Source organism: Puntigrus tetrazona, chromosome 13, assembly GCF_018831695.1.
Source record: "Puntigrus tetrazona isolate hp1 chromosome 13, ASM1883169v1, whole genome shotgun sequence".
NCBI classification, from domain to species: Eukaryota; Metazoa; Chordata; class Actinopteri; order Cypriniformes; family Cyprinidae; genus Puntigrus; species Puntigrus tetrazona.
The window spans coordinates 4717693-4736527 of record NC_056711.1 but is presented as its reverse complement, the minus strand read 5'-3'; the positions used below and the strand labels follow the sequence as shown (position 1 = coordinate 4736527).

The following is an 18835-nucleotide window of genomic DNA, read 5'->3' as shown; positions in this document are numbered from 1 at the left end:
AGTCAAGTGACTTTCCTCTTGGGACATTCAGCAGCAGGCAGTGAATTAACTCTGAAGGTCAAACTAAATGAACACTTCTAATATGGGAACCTTTATCTTAATAGCTTTAGAGCTTAGTAAAACAACTATGCACCAGAAAAGCTACCGTTCATGAGCTCATTCATTGTTTTAGTGAATGTTTTGTTGACTTTTGATGAGTTATGGGGGCTTAGCCAACTCGCCTCTTCGCCCGCGCCCCCTTTTCCATTACATGTTACTCGAGTGAGTCGTCAGCAAGCTGTCAACGCTCCCAGACCTTCTAATACACTGACCTGCAACGTTAGGAATGCAAATAAAAACAGCTGTAGGAATGGACGGCCTTGCATAATAAGTCACTTTAACGTCGTAGGAGTTTATAGCCGTGTTAAATAGCGCAAAATTTTTGGAAATGCATAAGTCCAGGAGTATAAATGGTGTATCCTTAAGACCAGTTGTTATATCAAGATCTTATGTTTCTGCCTGTATAGAATAGGATGATTATGACACAATGGGATTCATAGTTTTTAAAGGGATAGTTCACCCAAAGATGAAAATTCTGTTGTTTTTAATCCTTTAAGGCTTTCTAGACCTTTCCATGGAACACTCCCATTATTAATCCCAATATTCATTGTATGTGCATGGCGCTTTTCTGTCATTTTTCAAGTTTGAAGGCTTCAGCTTCTGTCCATTACAATTGCATGGAAAGCAGCATTGAAAAAAAGCTCAGTTTTTTTAAGAGGGTGAAAGGAATTCATGTGGGCTTAAAGTGACATACTGGTGAATAAATGATGACAGGATTTTCATTTTTTTGTGAACTATTCCTATAAACCCTTCCAATAGGAAACAAACTGTCATGCTTCCACACTGCTGTCTCTTTCATTCACTTTATCATCTGTCATATGGTCAGCTAGCAAACATCATCTTATGCAAGAACCTTGGTTATGAAATTGGCCTAATACAAAACATGCTGCATTAACCTCATGCTTTCATTGGTATTGTGTGACCACTGGTGATGCCTGCTGTCTGACCACTGCACATCCATCTTCAAATTCTTGAGTAGCTGATTTCAAGCCAGTATTTGGCATGTCTGCATCATCACCTTTCAGTTTAACAGTATAGTAAGCGAATGCTTAGTAATATACACATTTAGTTAGTATCACATTGGCCAGCTTAACTTTACTAACTCTTCATAGCCATATCATGCCAACAGGCAGCTGAATGCAATTTAGTCACTAGTGCCAATAACTATAGATGGTAGAGATTCAGTCTGTCAGATTTATTGTTCCTGATTTTCCTTCTTGACTTTGCATTGACCACTAGGGAGACAAAGGATCAATGGGCATTCCTGGAAGAATGGTGAGTGATTTGATGATATATGCACTAAGCCCAACCAGCTAGCCTGTAGTATATGGCTGTCGTCTTGAATAATTGGTCTTCAATGTTTAGTGTCATGCTATTGATAACTGGACATTTCTAGCTGTAAATCTACGACACCTTTATATTTATTGCCAAAGGTCATGTTGATAATATAAGGTCTGAATGAACTGAAGAGGAAGGTTTTTTTATATATGGAATCCAGTATCAGTGGTTAGCATTATTTAATTAATTTTGACCTGTTTTAGCTTGCACTGTGAATGTAAGCATTCGGGAGTTTTGAATATGAATTTCTTTTACCAGTTTAATGTAGCTTTTCAGCGTAACTATATGATATAAACCAAAAACAATAGCTTATTTATTAAGCCAGAAAATGGTTCCCATTTTATCACCGCCATTGATAGTTAACAAATTGTCTGGCTGTGAATTCTGGCTTTTTCACTGCCCCCCTGTCACATCTGAACAAGGGCTGAAGACCAATGTTCTTTCTGGCTGCATTTGATGAGAAACCCTCTCTCCTTATTACTCAATTTATCTTGGCTGCTCAGTCATGTGAAAATGCTTTACTTGTTGAACTTTAAATAGAAAATAGAGCTCAAAGAAGCCCCTCTGCTTATCAGTTACTCTCTACATGCTGAGAAGTCAAAATGTGCAGCCAAACCTCAAGGAGATCTTGGAAGAAACATTTTGGATATATATCCACAGAGAGACAATACATACATATTCAAAATGAGAGAAACAGATTGGAAAACCACAGACAGTTGTGAGCTCTGTTTTACCTCCTCATTCGTAAGATTTGTGCATTTGGAACTGGCCATTTTTCAGATTAGCGCAATGCATGATATGTCACGAAAAGAAATCGGGATCGACCAAATCCGCATAGTCATATAGATGTCCCCCTGGAGCGTAGCAGCTACTCCTCATTAAGCATTTTCCGCAAGAAACCGATAAAACTGCATTTTCCTCAAAGGAGACATTCCAGACTCTTGACCCTTGTATGGTTGCATACTTTAAGCTCACCCTAATGCTTTCTCTTGAAAAACAATCCCTACCTAAAAGCAGGTTTCAACAGTGTTCAGCTCAAACTGTGAGCCCCAAGCAGAGCTTTCCATATTTCACCCAGTGTAAAGCTACATTGTGCTCCTTTAGATTCTCACAGGAAGCGTTTTTTTCACCCTTCATGGCTTATCCTTCCCCCCCTCCAACCTCCTCCACTGACCAGTCTGTCTGTGAGAAAAGTTAGCAGCCCCCTCATCTACTATCCATTACTCCCCACGGGCCAGCAGTGTAACACTCCAGTGCTTCCGTTCCCCTGTAGCCTCCACCCCTCAACAACCCAAAATGCTCCAGTACATCAGTGTGTCCCATTCTCCCGACCTCCAAACGCTTTGTCTCAGGCTGCTGCATGCCCGTGTCCTCTCAGAACCTCGCTAACCCAGGTTCCTCTCTCTGTCTCTCTCCTTCTCACTGTGCATGTGACTGTGTCTGCTGTGACTGACCAGGGCTTAAAGGGAAACCTGGGGGAGAAGGTAAGTGCAGGATGTCGGCCTGCATGTGCAGAATTGAGACTCTCTCTCTCATTGTGGGTGGCTGTGTTGATGCGGGTGGGGGGAACGACCTGAACCTATTGCACAAAGTGCGCAGGTATGGTGATTTATATCAGGAAGGTATTGTGCTTTATTTTGAAAGGCCTTGGGGGTCACATTCGGAAGATGTTTCCCACAATGCTTGTGTTACCTGTATTTATTTTTGGATCGCTCTAAAGTTTTAAGACTCCCCACTTTAGACAAAGAGATGTTTGGAATGGAGCAGCTTACGAAACCCTACCACTTCAAGAATCTTCCAAAACTATCTAAAAGACGTTGTGTATTCACTGGATGTGTCCTTGAGCCTGTATTTGGTATGAGTGGATTTAGTGCATTGAGCTTCAGGTCCTGTTGTGGCAAATGTGGTTTGAGTCGTACCCTTTGGCAGCTGTGCTCAGAGTTTGTTAAAGCCAGCAGTTCTGCGGCCTCCCTTCATCAAGCTAGAATATGAAATGTCTGAGTCTGAACAAGCAATGTGAGGAGAAACATGTTCCTCATCCTTCACCATCACAGAAAAGTAGTAAACTTCTGGATGGTTGCCCTCACTTGCCAGCAAAACACTGGGACTCTAAGGAACTTGGAAAGGAAATAAATAGCGATGTGACCACCGAGCCGACAAGTAGAGAAGCAGACGATATACGACCTTGGAAAGACCCACCAGATTCTCATCCAGAATAATCAGTGGGCTTCCCTCGTTGTTTCAGGAGTTTGCTTTTTATCCCCTTTTTAAAGTGTGGTCATGTTTTACCTTCTAGCAAAGGCTGCAAGTCTTGACCCAACAAATTTTGGGTGAAGAAATTCACTTCATTAGATATCAAAACAAACCCCCTCAAGATGAATGGGCAAGCGAGCCCTGAAACTAACAGCCTTGGCGCTTCAGTTCTCAAACAAATAAATTCAGTTAAATCAAAATTGGTTGTGTTGGAAGGCTCAAGTCGAAAATCAGGCAGTTTAGTGATTGATTGGTTGAACTTTGCAAGAACTGCAGAACTCGAGACTGTGTATTCTTTACACAGAAAGGATTACTTGAAATCTGTGAAGATCGTATCATTCATTAGTAAGTCCAATCCTTGAATATCAGCAGAATTTGCTCCTGCTTTGGCTGATTGTATTTGGGCTCTTTGTCCTGTACCCGTTCTTAGCTGCCAAATGCTTGTAACGTAAGCCTGTTCAAAGGGATATCTCTAGATCTTCGGTTGTCCTGTTGCACAGATCTCTGCAAGATTCTGTGGGTAACCATAAACCTTGAGGGCAAAGCTTAGAAGTCCTTTCCTTCTCCACAACCTGAAAAGTTTAGTACCTCACCCATTTCACGCCCCAGTAACCTTTGTAGGTGATTCAAAAAAAGTGCTAAAACAAATACATCTCTATCCTGTGATAAAGTGGGCATCGAACCAGAAAAATTGAAAATTGTCCACAATTTGATGGATGGCTAGGTCATCAAAGGTGTCTTCCTGATAGGGTTTCACATGAGAGAGCTAATTAGGGAAAGTGCTGGAAACCCGAGAGCTTTCCTGTCTGACCACAGGGCGTTGCGGGGTTGCGCTTGGATGTTTGGTGCAGCGCTGCGGACAGGCCGACACCGTGCAAATCACCTAGTTTGCGCCAGATAACCAGCCCGCCGGGCCGTTTGCTGTTTACTCAGCAGTGCTCCCTGACCCTCTCAGCTCGCTGTCAAGACGTAAACTACGACCCTGAAACGAGAACCAGGGTCTGCTGACATTTTACTTACAGACCGAAATACAGTGTTCACCTCTGAGCCACATGCAAGCGCTCTCCGTGAGGCGGCTTAGCAAAAGAGTTATGTTAACCAGATGTTACAGGGTGTTTCAGAAAAGTTTTTTTCTTTTCTGCAGATACAATATATTCACTTATATGTTTGGCTTTGTGTACTAGGTGTAGTTTAGTGGATATCATTCACTCTTTCCTGTCAGTTCCTCTCCTCACTGTCTTTCTACCTCTCTATCTGTCCGTAGGGAGCGCCAGGAGAGCCAGGTCTGTCTATCATTGGCCCACGAGGACCTCCTGTAAGTGTTTGCTCTGTCACTGCTAAAACTCTTCATCATCTCCTTCTAATGTCAGGTCTCCAGAGTAGATGGAGGTCATAGTGCAGATTTTAGCAGCTTTTGGCCTCAATCCTTTTATGATTCCAGGGGTTATTGGCAAAAGTTTCTTCTATTGTTTTCTTCCCGCACTTAACTTACAGACCACCCCAAAGTAAGTGCGGTATAAGATAGATAAGCAGAATCAGCGTCTTCCAGCACACTACTGTATGTGGACCAAATCCAACAAATCTCTACTAATCAAGACCCAATCTCTAATATGCACGAACAGGACGGGAATCCCGTAGCAGCTTGTATGGAAGCACTTACACTTCATCAGAGTATTTCTGGGCTGCGACTCCCACGTAATGACGCCCATTTGGAATCTCATCTTCATTAGCTAAAAGGAATGAAAACATCCCAGCCCTTGTCATTATAATCCAGACATTAGACATGCCGATTGCGCTGTATCTGTTAATGAGTGGTCAGCCATCAGGCGAAATGGGGCTTGTCCCCAAACTGGCACTCTTTCCCTTTCCACGCATTCCACTCAGTAAGACAAAAACGCAATGTTAAGCTGTCAGAAGTGCAATTTCCTTGCTGATTATGCCGTGCATAGCCTGTGGTTTCCCCATTTATCCCAACACACTCTTATGGGAGGGCCTTCACAATGTGTAGACATCTGTTTTTCTGCTTGCTGATTATACACTTCTCTATACCTCTGACCCATCACCTCTAATAAGGCGTCAGGAGTGGACATCAGGCATAGAGAACTGGTGACAGAGAGAAGTTTCATTGCAGGGAATCTCTTCAGCAGCTGAGCTGAGAGCATAGGCTTTGTCCTCACCTCCAAAGGGGTCACAGAGGTTGATTTGAGGCAGAAGTGTGGAGAGGCCAGCGGAAATGACCAGTTTCTTTCTCGCACATAAGTGAAGCAGCTAGGGAATAGACGAGAGATCATTAGATGATGCATTGAGTTGTCATTAGATCTAAAGTTACTGTCCTCGCTGATCAGGTGGGGGGACATGGTTTCATATATTAAAACTGAAAGTACAGAAAAGTTTGACAGGTCTAAAAAATACATCAAAATTGATTTTTTCTTTGCATCGATTAGCATTCCTGGAACCCAGTTTGAAAACCCCTGTCAAGTATCTTTTTTTGTATTTGTCATGTTTTGCTCAAGATACACTTTGAAAAATTGTGTCTGTTCTGAAAACAACGGAGAAGGCGATATTTAATACGGGTTTAATTTCCAAGATCAGACTGCAGTCAGGAAATTGCTGTTGTATCACTCTTGAAGAATGTTATGTATTGTGGCCATAGTGGATTTTTGGTTTAGAGAAGTTCTTTTCAGTAGAGTAGGCTTGTTTCTTGTTACTTTTTATTACACTTTCATGCCAACAAAATGAATGTTGTCAGTTCTGCTTCGGGGGATTCTGAGGGGGCACATGCTGCTACTTCCATTACTCCAGACCTTTAGTTTCCCAAGGCAGAGAAAATCAACCATGTTCCAATAACTACCTGAGACCCAGACACACAATCCCCTTCATTAGCTCAGTTCACCTCTTCCTTGTAATTTTCTCTCAGGTCGCTCCAACACAGTTCTTTTTTTGCCAGGCATATTGAATGACTTCCTCTTTTCCCAAGGGCTACAAAAGTTTTTTTCAGGAAAGCAAACTTGGTATTGTTCACAGGAGAATGTAGCGCTAATCATTACTGACATTTACTTATTTAATTTGTTAGACTTGTCTCATTGGCTCTCACGTACTGAATAAGGACCACTCTTTAAAGTTTTTCAGTTTGTTCTTTCCCGTATTGAATTTCAGTCGGTGTCCCACAGTTTTTAGAGCTTTATTTGTCTTTGTCTCCTCATCCCACACAAAGTGCTTCCTACAGAGCAGGAAGGCTCCTGTCCTTCAACCTCAATTACGACACAACTGAGTGTGGAGGAACAATACTGCATCTCTCAACACAGACCTCCTTTCATCGACTTCACATAATCCTCATGTTTTTTGTATAGAAAATAACTCCTCTTCTTTTTTCTTTATGTCTCCCCTCAGGGACAACCCGGAACTAGAGGATTTCCAGGCTTTCCGGTAAGTGACTATTGTCTGAAGCCAATTGGACAAACTTGTGTCGACTTTATAAAAGCCATCAATTAGCCACTGCTTCTGTGGCCCCTTATTTAATGGATGCATGTGGAAATGACTCAAGGAAGTGAGAAATTATATATGTACAGTAGAGTTGTGTAGCTATCACTCTAGAGCTTGCATGATGTGAGATTATATAGGCACTGTAATGTTTAAAATGGATGTTAAAGTCTTTTAAGGTGTTTGTTGCCTTGCGTGATCACTGATCTGCTGGACGCATTTGGTACACAGTGTTAAAAATACAGTGTTTGTAGTGAGTCAGTATGCTTCACCATGCTTTGGCCTGACCTTCAAGGAAATACATTTTTTCCATGAACATTGTCATATTAGCTAGTCTAGACAGGAGAATTGGAGCTGTTTTGTGCCTTCACAGTGTCGCCAATCTGTTCTCCCACCTTTTTTTCCAGGGCCCCATTGGCTTGGACGGGAAACCTGTGAGTTTTGCTTCATTCCTTACAAATGTTTGAGTAATTGACACAGGTTTGGAACCTCCGAACCCTTACACCAAATTTTTTGGCAGTAATTGATGGTCATTTTGGCAAAGAAGAGGATAATTATGTTAATAATAATTATGCTAATTATTGTAATAAATTCACTATTGTCGCCATAATGACAGAATATAAGAATTTAAAGAATGGAGTGATTTGTACTACCTAAAAAGATTAAATAATTGGATGTTTTTTCTTTGCCAATTTTTTTTTTTACTTCACAGGGACAGAATGGTCCAAAGGGTGATATGGTAAGGAATTTCATTACTATTTTAACATTTTTAGGCAATGTTAACTGGCTTTAGAGGTGCAGCGCTAAACCAATTTCCTACTAATGTGATCTTAAAAAAAATACATAACCTTGGCTGAAATTAATTGAAGTGTTAAAATACAAATCTAAATACTTTTAGTTTAAAAGGACACACATAATGAGATCTGTCACGTTTGCTTTCGCTAATGAAATACTGTTGGAATAAAAAAACATCTGTCATAAAGAGAAATATGTAAAAAAGTAAAGAAATTTGTCAGTGTCTATAAAACTCACCAGTTGAGCCATTTGTTTTCAAGAAGGCTTGTTACAGCGATGTTTATCTAGGCTGCAAGCATGGCCATATAAATTCACAAGAACAACACTCTTGTAGTTTGATTTATGGGACAAGTGACTAAACGGTAGTGTGTGTGTGTGTGTGTGTGTGTGTGTGTGTGTGTGCGTGTGTGAGAGCGAGAAGAGAGGCCAAATACCGTTTCATTCAGTGGGGTTTGTCAAAAGTGACTTTATGTCAATATCTGCATGACTTTGGCTGCCTGCGGTATTAAAACAAGGACATCGGGTCGGCTCTGTCCTCTTCAACTACAATTTGAAAAATATACTCACAACTTTCTTTTAAGTGATGAAGGACAATGGGCAGAGACGTTATGCTTCCAGGCTGTGCGCTTTAAACCATTCCTTGTGAAATATAGTACAACCTCTGTGTTCTTTCTTTTATAGCATCGTGAGAAACGGCAAGCTTAGAAACTATAAAAGAGAAGCACTTTTAGAATTGACACCTTTATAAGACAGCATCAGAGCTGAATGGCCCCTGCTGAGCTTTTGTACATGCCACATTGAGCTTTTAAAGTAATACATAGCTTACCCAAATACAACCTAAGCTGGATTTTTCATCTTTTATTGACAAGTTTCGTCTCAGATTCTTTATGCTTCACGTTTGCTTTTGTTCATATATAGTAGCGTTACAGAAATTGATTTGTTAGTGTTTCTGGATAAATTTAATGGCTCCTCTGAAGGCATTTGATCAATCTGTCTGTCAGCTCTAAGGCTGGGAGTTACACGTTTTTATAGAGCATGCATTGCGGGACAATGTTTTATTAAATACAAGCACAAACTAAATTTAGCTTCAGCCTAAACGCCTAAAATAAAAACATTTCTAACATAATTAATTTATAAGCAATCGTTGTGCTTGTTATGGCTGAGACGTTTTGTAAACAGGAAAAGTTAATCACGGACAATCCAGTAACACTTCCATATTGTTATTCTGATTATTTTCCCAGGGTCCTCGTGGTCCTAAAGGAGTACCAGTAAGCATTTGCTTTAATATGCATTATTATATAGTCATCATATCACAAGAGTTTTCACATGGCAGTGAAATGTCGTGCATGAATTACATTTTGGTCTTTGTTCAAATTTTATTTTCCAGGGTGAACCTGGTCCAAAAGGAGAGAAGGTAAAATCATGCTTGAAACGCATTAAAATAGCAGCTCATCTTCATATGATTTGTGAAATAGCCTTAGAGGACTGTGTGTGATGGATTTGTATTATTTTTTTCTAGGGTGTATGTGGCGACTACACTCACCGGGTAAGAGAATGTTTTATTGAGCTTATTGAGTTGATATTGTGATATCATAAACACTGTTCATTTGCGTTTTAATAAACTATCAAACAGGTTATCTGGTGTTGAGTACTGGAAAATCCCAAGCATATGTTTTCATTCCAGTTTCCGTGATATTCTTCTATTTGCCAAATTGATTTGTCATGTTTACCCTTAAAAAGACATTTACAACGTGTTTGCGGTTAAATTAGGAAGATTAAAATGAGGGGAAATAAGGCAGGAGCAATAGATTGACAGCTTGGATGTTGTCTCGGATAGGTAGCACATGAGCACATGCCAAGGCAGGGCCTCAAAGTTGATCAGCTCTCTCTCGGGGAAATCACAGTTTCATGTAAACAAGGCAATTTTACCAACAGCCTGCTGAATTGGATTTGATAAGGCTCTCTGTTAAAGGCGGCCAACTTTCTTATGTGGTGGATAGGGGTTTTGGTAACAGCCCTGGCCTATTTAAAAGTAATTTGGCCCTTTTGAAGCTATTTTATCAATTATGCAATCTCAAAAACAGCACGCGATACAAAAGCAGAAAAATAGCCTTGGCAGTAGATGTTTCTACTGAATCTGTGTTTGGCTTGAAAAAGGAAGAACAGTAATAGCAGCAGGACGCAAGCTAATAGTCTTGTTTTTTTTTAAGTATTTAATCACTGTTTTTATTGTGTATAAGTATATCACACAGCTATATCACATCAAAACAGAGCTGTTTTTCATGCATGGCGGCCAGGCCACATGGGAGGCAGTAGACTATTTAGAAAGCTGCTCATAAGGGTGGTCTTTTTGGGTGGTTGTGTACCATAGGTTCTTTGCAGTTAGGGTTAAACCCAAAGGTCACTGCGCTAGACTGAGAGGATACACCCTGCAGTGGTGGAACAAAAATGGGAATTATCATTTGAGCGCATGTGTGTGTGTGTGTGTGTTTATGTATCCATGTCCGTGTATTTGTATGTTGGGCCATTTTAAACAGGGGCTCCCAGTGAAAGCGTTGGCAGCTTTGCGCTCCAGTCAGGCTCTAATGTTGAAGGTTTGTGGGCTGTTCGCTGTCCCTCATCCCTAATACCGTGATATGTGTGTTACAGTCCTGCTGCAAAGAGAGACATAGCTGAAAACCGTGCTCTAGTTTATCCACGTTGGAAGTGTATCCACTGTTGGAAGTGCAGAGAGGTGCCTGTTATAATAACTGATTGAAAACACTGTGGGAATTTATAATGACACATCTTTACACGCAGCTGTTCTCCTGCATTTTCCTTGGCCTTCTCAGGGAACTTTTATGGTTGAGGTATATCATTTTTAAGGTACACTATGCAACTGTAACTTTATACAGCATCAAAAATGCATCCAATTTTTAAAGACACAAATGCCTTATTTGATTGGGCTCCTTAAGCATAGAGTACCTTAACATAATGTAACTTTCTGGTGAAATTGGTGAAATACCTTCTGCAGGTAGATAAGAATGATTAAAAACACTTGCCTTCTTGATTTGCTTGTATTTCTCTACTCTAAAATGAATTAATTAAAATGTTAAATTATTGAATGTTACATATACAACTACTGATTTTTGGGCCAGTAAGATTTATTTTTGCATTAAATTGACAATAAAGACATTTATAATGTTATAATATCTTTTCTATAAAAAAATCTGTTCTTTTGAACTATTTTTGAACTTTTCTATTCTTCAAAGAATTCTGAAAATAAATGCATGATTGTTTCCACAAAAAAAACAGTTTTCAACATTTAAAAAAATATATTTACTGTTTACTACTAGTAGAGCAATGATGCTGAAATTTCAGCTTTGCATTACAGGAATAAATTACATTTTAAAATATATTGCAGTAGACAACAGTTATTTTACATTTCTGAATATTACTGTATTTGTTATGCACAGTATGGTCAAAAAATCTGAAACCCTATTTACATTTGCCATTTTTAATTTTATTTAAAAAGAATGCAAAACTCGAGCATTTTCAGTAGTCTTTGGTTTTCTTGAATGCATTTTTATGTGCAGTCTATTGCATAGAGGTATAAAATACAGGCACCTCCCAAGAAGGCAAGTTGTATTTATGGTAACATCAGTTATTAGTGGTGTATCTATGGGTCAATAACTCTTCAATCTGTGCTTTGCAATGCTGCTGATCTCAACAGAAACGCCGTATTGTCAACGCCTGTGCTGGAGGACAGGCCACAGTAAGTCTGTTGCGAAACTCTCTTTGTGGCAAGACTGAGTCCATCCTGATCTACACAGCATTGCTGCAGAGTCACGGGTTCATTCACAGTGGAAATGAAGATAGAAGCATTATCACTGATAATGATAATGTTTGATATGTAAATGTTTTAATAGGACTGCCAGTCGATTATCAGAATTAATTAAATAGCGTTGCATAGACTTTACAAAAAGGGGATTAGGAAGTCAATACAGTTTATACTTTATGAATGTATTACTGAATCTTTTCCTAATTGTACATATTAATTAATAATTAATCACAGCAAAAGAATGCATTACATTTCGAGCCTTATTAAAATGAAAACTATCAACTCTATTGACCCGTCACTCTGTTCAATGATGCTGAATCCTTTTGGTTCTCTCTTTCCCTTCTTCTACATCTCTCTCTTACTCTGTCCCCTTGCCTTGCTTTTTCCTCACTGTTCACTCTCTTTTTCACTTGTTTTTCTGTTTTTTCCCTTCCCCTCCTCTCCCCTTTCTGGCCCGTTTCCTTCCTTTGGCCTCCCGGTGAACTTGTTGGCCTGGTGGTTTTGTGCACCGTGGCCCACCTGTGCTTTGTGACCTCAGCAGATGTTGCCCATCACCGTCCGCAACATGCCCTCAATAAGCCCTCTAATCCTAAAGCGCCTCAAGGTACATCTCTCTCTGCCACCCTCGCACTCCTTCCCTACGGATGCCAACCTTCGTCCACCCACTGCCAGCTTTAACAGCTACTGAGCTCTAGACAAACATCACGGCCACCAGTTTCGTTGTACGATATGACACAGTTCACTTGAAATACGCTTATTTCATAAAATAATTTCCAATTCACAAAATTCATAGGCATATAAACTCTACCCCACAGGAAGAACTTCTGTCAGGCCTTCTCTGGCTTTTCAGACATTGTCCATCTGGTTTAACTGCGCATTAGCTCAATAAAAGTCACTAACACATAATGGATTGTCCTTATACTGTCTGGTCGTATCATAATGTTTTAGGGAGTGTTCAGGTGTTTTTAAGCTGTCATCTGAATTGTATTAGAAAGTTCGTAATTCTTGTTAGAGCCTATGTTGTAAATAAAGCACATAAATCCAACCACTGAAAAAAATTGGGATGGGATAAATATTTTAAAGATCCCATGAAATCCTAGTTTTTAGGTACATTTACGAACCAGTACAATTTGTTAACATTAGACAATCCTTGAACAACTGCATTCTATAATACAGGTTAATATTAATTTCCGAGCTTGCTATTGTTTATTATCAATTCGTGCTTGTTGATATTACAATAACGGACTCACATTACTTTAAGGTATCCTGGTTACAGTATAACTGCACAAATAAGTACTAGTAAAATGAGTTAACTGCATATAAATAAAAGATATTTTACCAATGAATTTATACAGTAATGTATTTTTATTTTAGATGTTGTATTTATATAGAGCCTTGGTGTAAATTGATAGCGTTCAATGTTTAGCAAATATACAGGGCCCAAAAATCTTGATGACATAATATTGCATCGTCATTTCATCTTTTTTTGTAGTCCAGTCAGCTGCTCTCTGAAATGAAAACTAAACTATATTCGTTAAGCCGTTTCATGGGTCGTTTATAAGCTCAAAATGTACATTTTATATCCTTCGTCAGTCTACACACACTCATCAAATCCCTTAAGAACAGTGAGCAAGACTCCAGCCATATTAACAAAACAAAACAGAAGTTTCAAAATCGGATCTCATAATCCGCATAACGACAGGCGAAAGATAACGAAAGAATGAGAGAGCTTATTTGGCAGCAAAGTGAGTCTTTCCTAAAGGGAGATGTCAGCCCACTTCAGCCTCTTTGAAAGGCTCTCTGCCTTTACTGTGCGCCCCACCAAGTGCCCTGGCACAGGTTGACCACGGTTGGCACCCGTCTTCCATCTTATTTCTACAGGTGCGTAGTCTGTGTGCACCGAATTAGAGTATCATGTTTGGAGACAATGGTACAGATGGTCAAAGACCACAGTGTGAGGAAAAGAACTTACAGCAGCTGATTGGCTGGGTCTTCAGTTTGGGTCGGGTCTATGCGTTGGATGGAGATCATGGAATATCTCCATTTAATGGATCTACATCTGGCCTCATAAATCAAATCTAGACAAGTCCTGTCAAGAAATAAATGGATAAAATATGGATCTGAAGCTGATGGATGTGTTCCGGATTTCTCTGAGCTTCAGACTGCTACTGAACAGAGACGGCATTAAAGAAAGGCTTTTCTTTGTCACGGTATCTGCGCTATTTGTGGTTAATCAGTCTTGCACACAGTTGCCAGCATGTAGGAGGTCTTAATTTTCAGACTTGAAATGAACGCTCTTAATGGAAGGAAAATTATTCTAACTTATGCCGAGTTCTCGGAGTGCAAAGTAAGCCTCTTTAATGTTGAAAACAGACTTTAAAAAAAAATAATTACACAGCAGAAATCTTAAATAATAAGTTCTCCTTATGGTCTCGGGAATAGCAGGATATTTTTTAGTCCTGTCGTAATTTCCTATTTTCATGTCCCCCTTGCTGAGTAAATACCAGACACTCTCCTGTAGATGGTTTTGTTTAGTCTTCTTCTGTACCGAAGGTCTCTTCAGTTTTAAAACAGGCCAGTAGTAGTAGTAGTAGTTTAAAAACAGGCCATGAGTGGATCATGTAGAGCGGTGGTTTTCAACTGGTGGATTATTAAGTAAATAATAAATGCAACTGTCTAGAATAGCAAAATAAATAGACTTAACCATTAAAGGGGAGACAGATTCTTATATATTTTATTGTTAATGTCAAAGGCTGGATATCTAATCAAACTCACCTAAAAACATGACCTAGACTACATGGAATTTGAGTTCATTTACAGTGAGGATAAACATGGTTTGGGCTGACCGCAGTGTGGCTCCTAAGAGAGCGAAACCATTGAAATTCAATTTTGTACATCAAACAATTTTGGGTCTCCATTTGATTTCCAATTTAAAATTGGGTCTTGAAATAAAACCAGTTGAGAACCACTTACTAAAGAAGACCTGTGAGGCCACAAGCAATATTAATGGATTTGCTTTAAAATAATTTAGCGTAAATGTGTCATTTTCCCAAACATTGTCTAAAATTAGTAAAAAAAAATGTAATATATTTTTTCCAAACATGGTACTCTATAAACTAGATTCACTACATCAATCATTTCATCCTGACTCAACCATCAGGCCTGGGTTGCTCTCAGCTTCAAATCCACTGTTTCACCAGTAAATAATTTTTTTGTATTTTTCTAAGCATAAATTTATAAAGGTATAAATAAAAGGATTATTTTGAGTATAATAATCATAATCATATCTAATTGTTGTAAATTGCTGGATTTGAATCAGAGTGTACCCTGCCTCTGATGTTATGAATTGTACCTTATATCCAAATGACTTCTTTATCTCAGATGCTAACTTCCTGTCTCTCAGCAGGGCGAGCCTGGGGCTCAGGGACCACCGGGACCTCCTGGCCCCCCAGGGCCTCCAGGGACTCCTGGCCTAACTGGTGTTAGTGGGCCCCCAGTAAGTCGCTGAAAATCTGAAATAAATAATTCTGATTGTTCATTAATGGAATTATGCAGTGAGATATTTTTGGTACAATAACTATCGTACATGTATAACTGTATAAGTCATTGTCCCAGGCCATTGCCTCATTGTTTTGTTTTTTTTCCCCTTATTTTTCCCCTTTTGTGTCATGTATGATTATGGCTTCACGTTCCTGCATTTCTGTTTTAAACATTTGAAATGTTTTGAAAATTTTGTGTTTCTTTTAACCATCTACCTTCACATTTTGATCATAGGGTAAACCCGGAGAACCTGGAAAACCTGGAAAAGACCCAAGAGTGAGTATTTCTTTACCTTTCTAATACAGATACTTTGAAAGTGTGAAAGTATGTTGCCACTTGGTATTATATGACAAAGAAATCAGAAGTCTGTAATGGTCCATATGACAGTTTAAGCATCAAACTGAAAGCGTGTTTCTATTTCTTTCATTTGTAGATGCTACCGGGCCTGAAGGTAAGCTTGAAAAGCACACAGCTGTCCAGCTGCTCTGCAATGATAGTATTTTCCACAGGCGAGTCATAAACAGGCTCACATGAAGTTCACACACAGTTCAACAGCCTACAGGGTGGGTCTGCTCTGTCGTTGCCAGTACAGAAGGGGTGGATACGCCATAATTGATTATCCGTGTTGCTGTTGGATAAGTATGTATTTCCCCTGATGCGTTAATTGCCACTGAGTTTAGACTGGGGAATTTTAATTGTACTCCATTTAGAAGCACTAGTCCCTTATAGAAGCACATTTCAGCTCTCTATAAAGATTGTCTGCCAGTCTATATAACAGCTGTAACTAGAGGCTTTCTCCTTTGGACACAAAGTTCCCAATAAAGGAATACCGATCTGCTTATTGGCCGTTTTATTGCTCCGAGTATATGAAACAAATAAAAAGGCTTCATGATAAAAGCCAAAGAGATCTTTGATTGTTTTGTTTTTTGCTTTTTTTTATAGGGTGAACCCGGTGTACCTGGACAAAAGGTGAGTGTGTCTGTCAAAGTAAGTGAGCAGACATTTGTGTTATTCGAAAGGCCATTCGTCCAATCCCTTATTTAAGGACTAGACATTTGGCACTGCTCTTGATTGCTCCAACAAAACGGTTAGAAACGAATCCTTGTTCTCAGAGGAGCCTTCAGGAATTAAGCTGAACTGTGAGGGAGTGACGTATCAATTAATCATTCAGCAGAGTGATTGGAAACTACTAAGCTACAGGGCTGAGCCCTGAATGTGGGGCTCATCAATTGCCATGCTAGATGAAGAGTTTCAAAGTGGAAAAAGAAACTTGGCACATCACTTTAAAGTCATGCTAGAGCACAGATAAAATATTAGTGGATTAGAGAAAACACAATTCATTGGCTCAAACTCAATTTTCTTTCTGCGTGGCCATTTTTCTCTAACCGATTTTGACCTTATCTTTCAGGGTGATCGAGGTGAAGCTGGCCCAAGTGGACCTGAAGGCCCCAAGGTAGGAATCTGTGACCTTTGACTGGTTTAAGCGGTTTAACTAATTAACCTGCTCCACCGGTCACCCATAACTTCTGGGTCAACTCATTACAAAATCCCAACACTTCACATGGACAGCCCCCTTTGAGTCAGAGTCAGAGATTACTAGCTTTCTACAGTGTGTTATTGTGTCAGTCAATGTTTATGAAGGCTGTAGGAAACAGATGTATTACGTACACGCTTCCGTCTTTAATCAGGCCTTTAACAGAAGAGGGTGTTATCTAAAACAGTCTGTAGGTGTGACATCACATACCCAAATCATATAGTTGTGATTAAGCCAGTGAGGCGGCACTTTTGTTGTTTGGGTTACAAGACTAAATACCATTGGAGCACTGGAGGAATTGCTCAAAGAACTGGGGTTGCTGATAACAGCATCTGTTTTGGGGTTTTACTGTCTTCCCCTTGAGCAATGTGCTTAACTCTAAAGTCATTGAGTGCATTACCCCTGAGGTAATGAAAGATTGAATTAAGATAGAACATGGGGCTTAGTGTAATACTATGAAAAGCATAAAATACGCTACTATACTTTTTTCATGTTTTTGAAAGAAGTATCTTATCTTCACCAAGGGCTGCATCAGTTTGAAAAGAAGTACAGTCAAACACTAATAGTATGAAATATTATTACAATTTAAAATAACTGTTTTCAGTTGTATATGTGACCCTGGACCACAAATGAGATGTATACATCATCTGAAAGCTGAATAAATAAGCTCTTCACCGGCTTATTGTTTATTAGGATAGCACAATATTTGGCCGAGATACAACTTTTTGAAAACGTGGAATCTGAGGGTAAAAAAATAATAGATTTTACTATTTATAGTGGGAAATATAAAAAAAATCTTCATGGAACATGATCTTTAATTAACATTGTAATGATTTTCAGCATAACAGAAAAATTTATCATTTTGACATATACAATGTATTTTTGGCTATTGCTACAAATACACTTGTGCTACTTATGACTGCTTTTGTGGTCCAGGTTCGCATATCTTTTAAAATGTAATACTTAGATTATTACTGTGCTGGCAAAGCTGAATTTTCGTGTCTTTAGTGTCACATGATCCACCAGAAACCATTCTAATACACTGATTTATTATTTATCAATATTTTTGTGGCAACCATGATACCATTTTTTCTTTTCTTGGATTAATAAAAAGTTAAAAAATATTGATTGATTTGATATACCCTTTCTAAATAAAATTTAATTGAAATCTTGAAAATCTTAATTGAAAATTGGACTAGGGCTTTCTGGACACAACAATTTTTGCACAATATCGCACTCTTGTTTCCAGAATAGCACGCAACAGAAGAGTGGGTCAAGCAGCTTAGCTTATGTTCGGTTACAAGTGTGCTGATTGACACTTTGAGAGGGATACACGTTGGTACGAAAACCGCATGTAATCTTTTCCATGTGAAATTGAATTTGCTTTGCTTTGATACAACCTATATAGTTCTCAATCTTGGATTCGTGCTATGCTTTTACACATGTGAACTCTGGAACAACTCGCATATCCATTCCCTTCCAAATCTACCTTTGTGAACTTGGAGCTTTCTTCCATCAGCCACGTAGTTCAGGTCCAAAACACGCACCCAGTCAATGGCTTAAGCTAGATTGATAGTAAGCTTGTCATACAGTGAGCTTATGGAAAATTCCTGTATACAAGAGGCTAGCATTGTGTTTGTTGCGTTTACATTCAACCTCATCTTAGCTCAGGTGAAATCTTTTGTGCTAAAGCGGAGAAGCAGTTATTTTGCACAACTGCACCACCTTCTGGATATGGACAGGCGCCGCTTTTATGGAGGGAGGCTAAAACGTGTTCTCCTCTGTTGTCTCCTGTCTGGCCTAGTATTTCTACTCGGAAAAGAGACATCTTTACATTCGTCTGTGAGAGAGGCAAAGGGCCAAGTCAATGGATTTACAATTAAAATGTTAAAATCAGAGGAGACGCGTTATTCGGCACATTACCAACACAATTAATCAACGGCTGACTTTGCCTTCCTCCCACGAGGCTTTATTTC

The 18835-nt window shown here is 39.3% G+C and overlaps 1 protein-coding gene across 37 annotated transcripts in view; it reads left to right on the top strand.

The window, feature by feature from the left end:
- Nucleotides 1-18835, top strand: part of col13a1 (collagen, type XIII, alpha 1) — an 88851-nt gene that overhangs the window by 43205 nt on the left and 26811 nt on the right. For 16 of the 37 annotated variants that reach the window (XM_043254953.1, XM_043254950.1, XM_043254949.1 and 13 more), the window contains 16 exons: nucleotides 1339-1374; nucleotides 2895-2921; nucleotides 4955-5005; nucleotides 7081-7116; nucleotides 7578-7604; nucleotides 7883-7909; nucleotides 9207-9233; nucleotides 9353-9379; nucleotides 9485-9511; nucleotides 11678-11719; nucleotides 12324-12389; nucleotides 15189-15281; nucleotides 15560-15601; nucleotides 15759-15776; nucleotides 16268-16294; nucleotides 16734-16778. In XM_043254953.1, coding sequence (XP_043110888.1) covers nucleotides 1339-1374; nucleotides 2895-2921; nucleotides 4955-5005; nucleotides 7081-7116; nucleotides 7578-7604; nucleotides 7883-7909; nucleotides 9207-9233; nucleotides 9353-9379; nucleotides 9485-9511; nucleotides 11678-11719; nucleotides 12324-12389; nucleotides 15189-15281; nucleotides 15560-15601; nucleotides 15759-15776; nucleotides 16268-16294; nucleotides 16734-16778 — 618 coding nt within the window. Of the gene's footprint in view, nucleotides 1-1338; nucleotides 1375-2894; nucleotides 2922-4954; nucleotides 5006-7080; nucleotides 7117-7577; nucleotides 7605-7882; nucleotides 7910-9206; nucleotides 9234-9352; nucleotides 9380-9484; nucleotides 9512-10502; nucleotides 10560-11677; nucleotides 11720-12323; nucleotides 12390-15188; nucleotides 15282-15559; nucleotides 15602-15758; nucleotides 15777-16267; nucleotides 16295-16733; nucleotides 16779-18835 lie in introns of all 37 variants that reach the window. The other 21 variants (XM_043254932.1, XM_043254940.1, XM_043254945.1 and 18 more) reach the window with 14 other exon arrangements.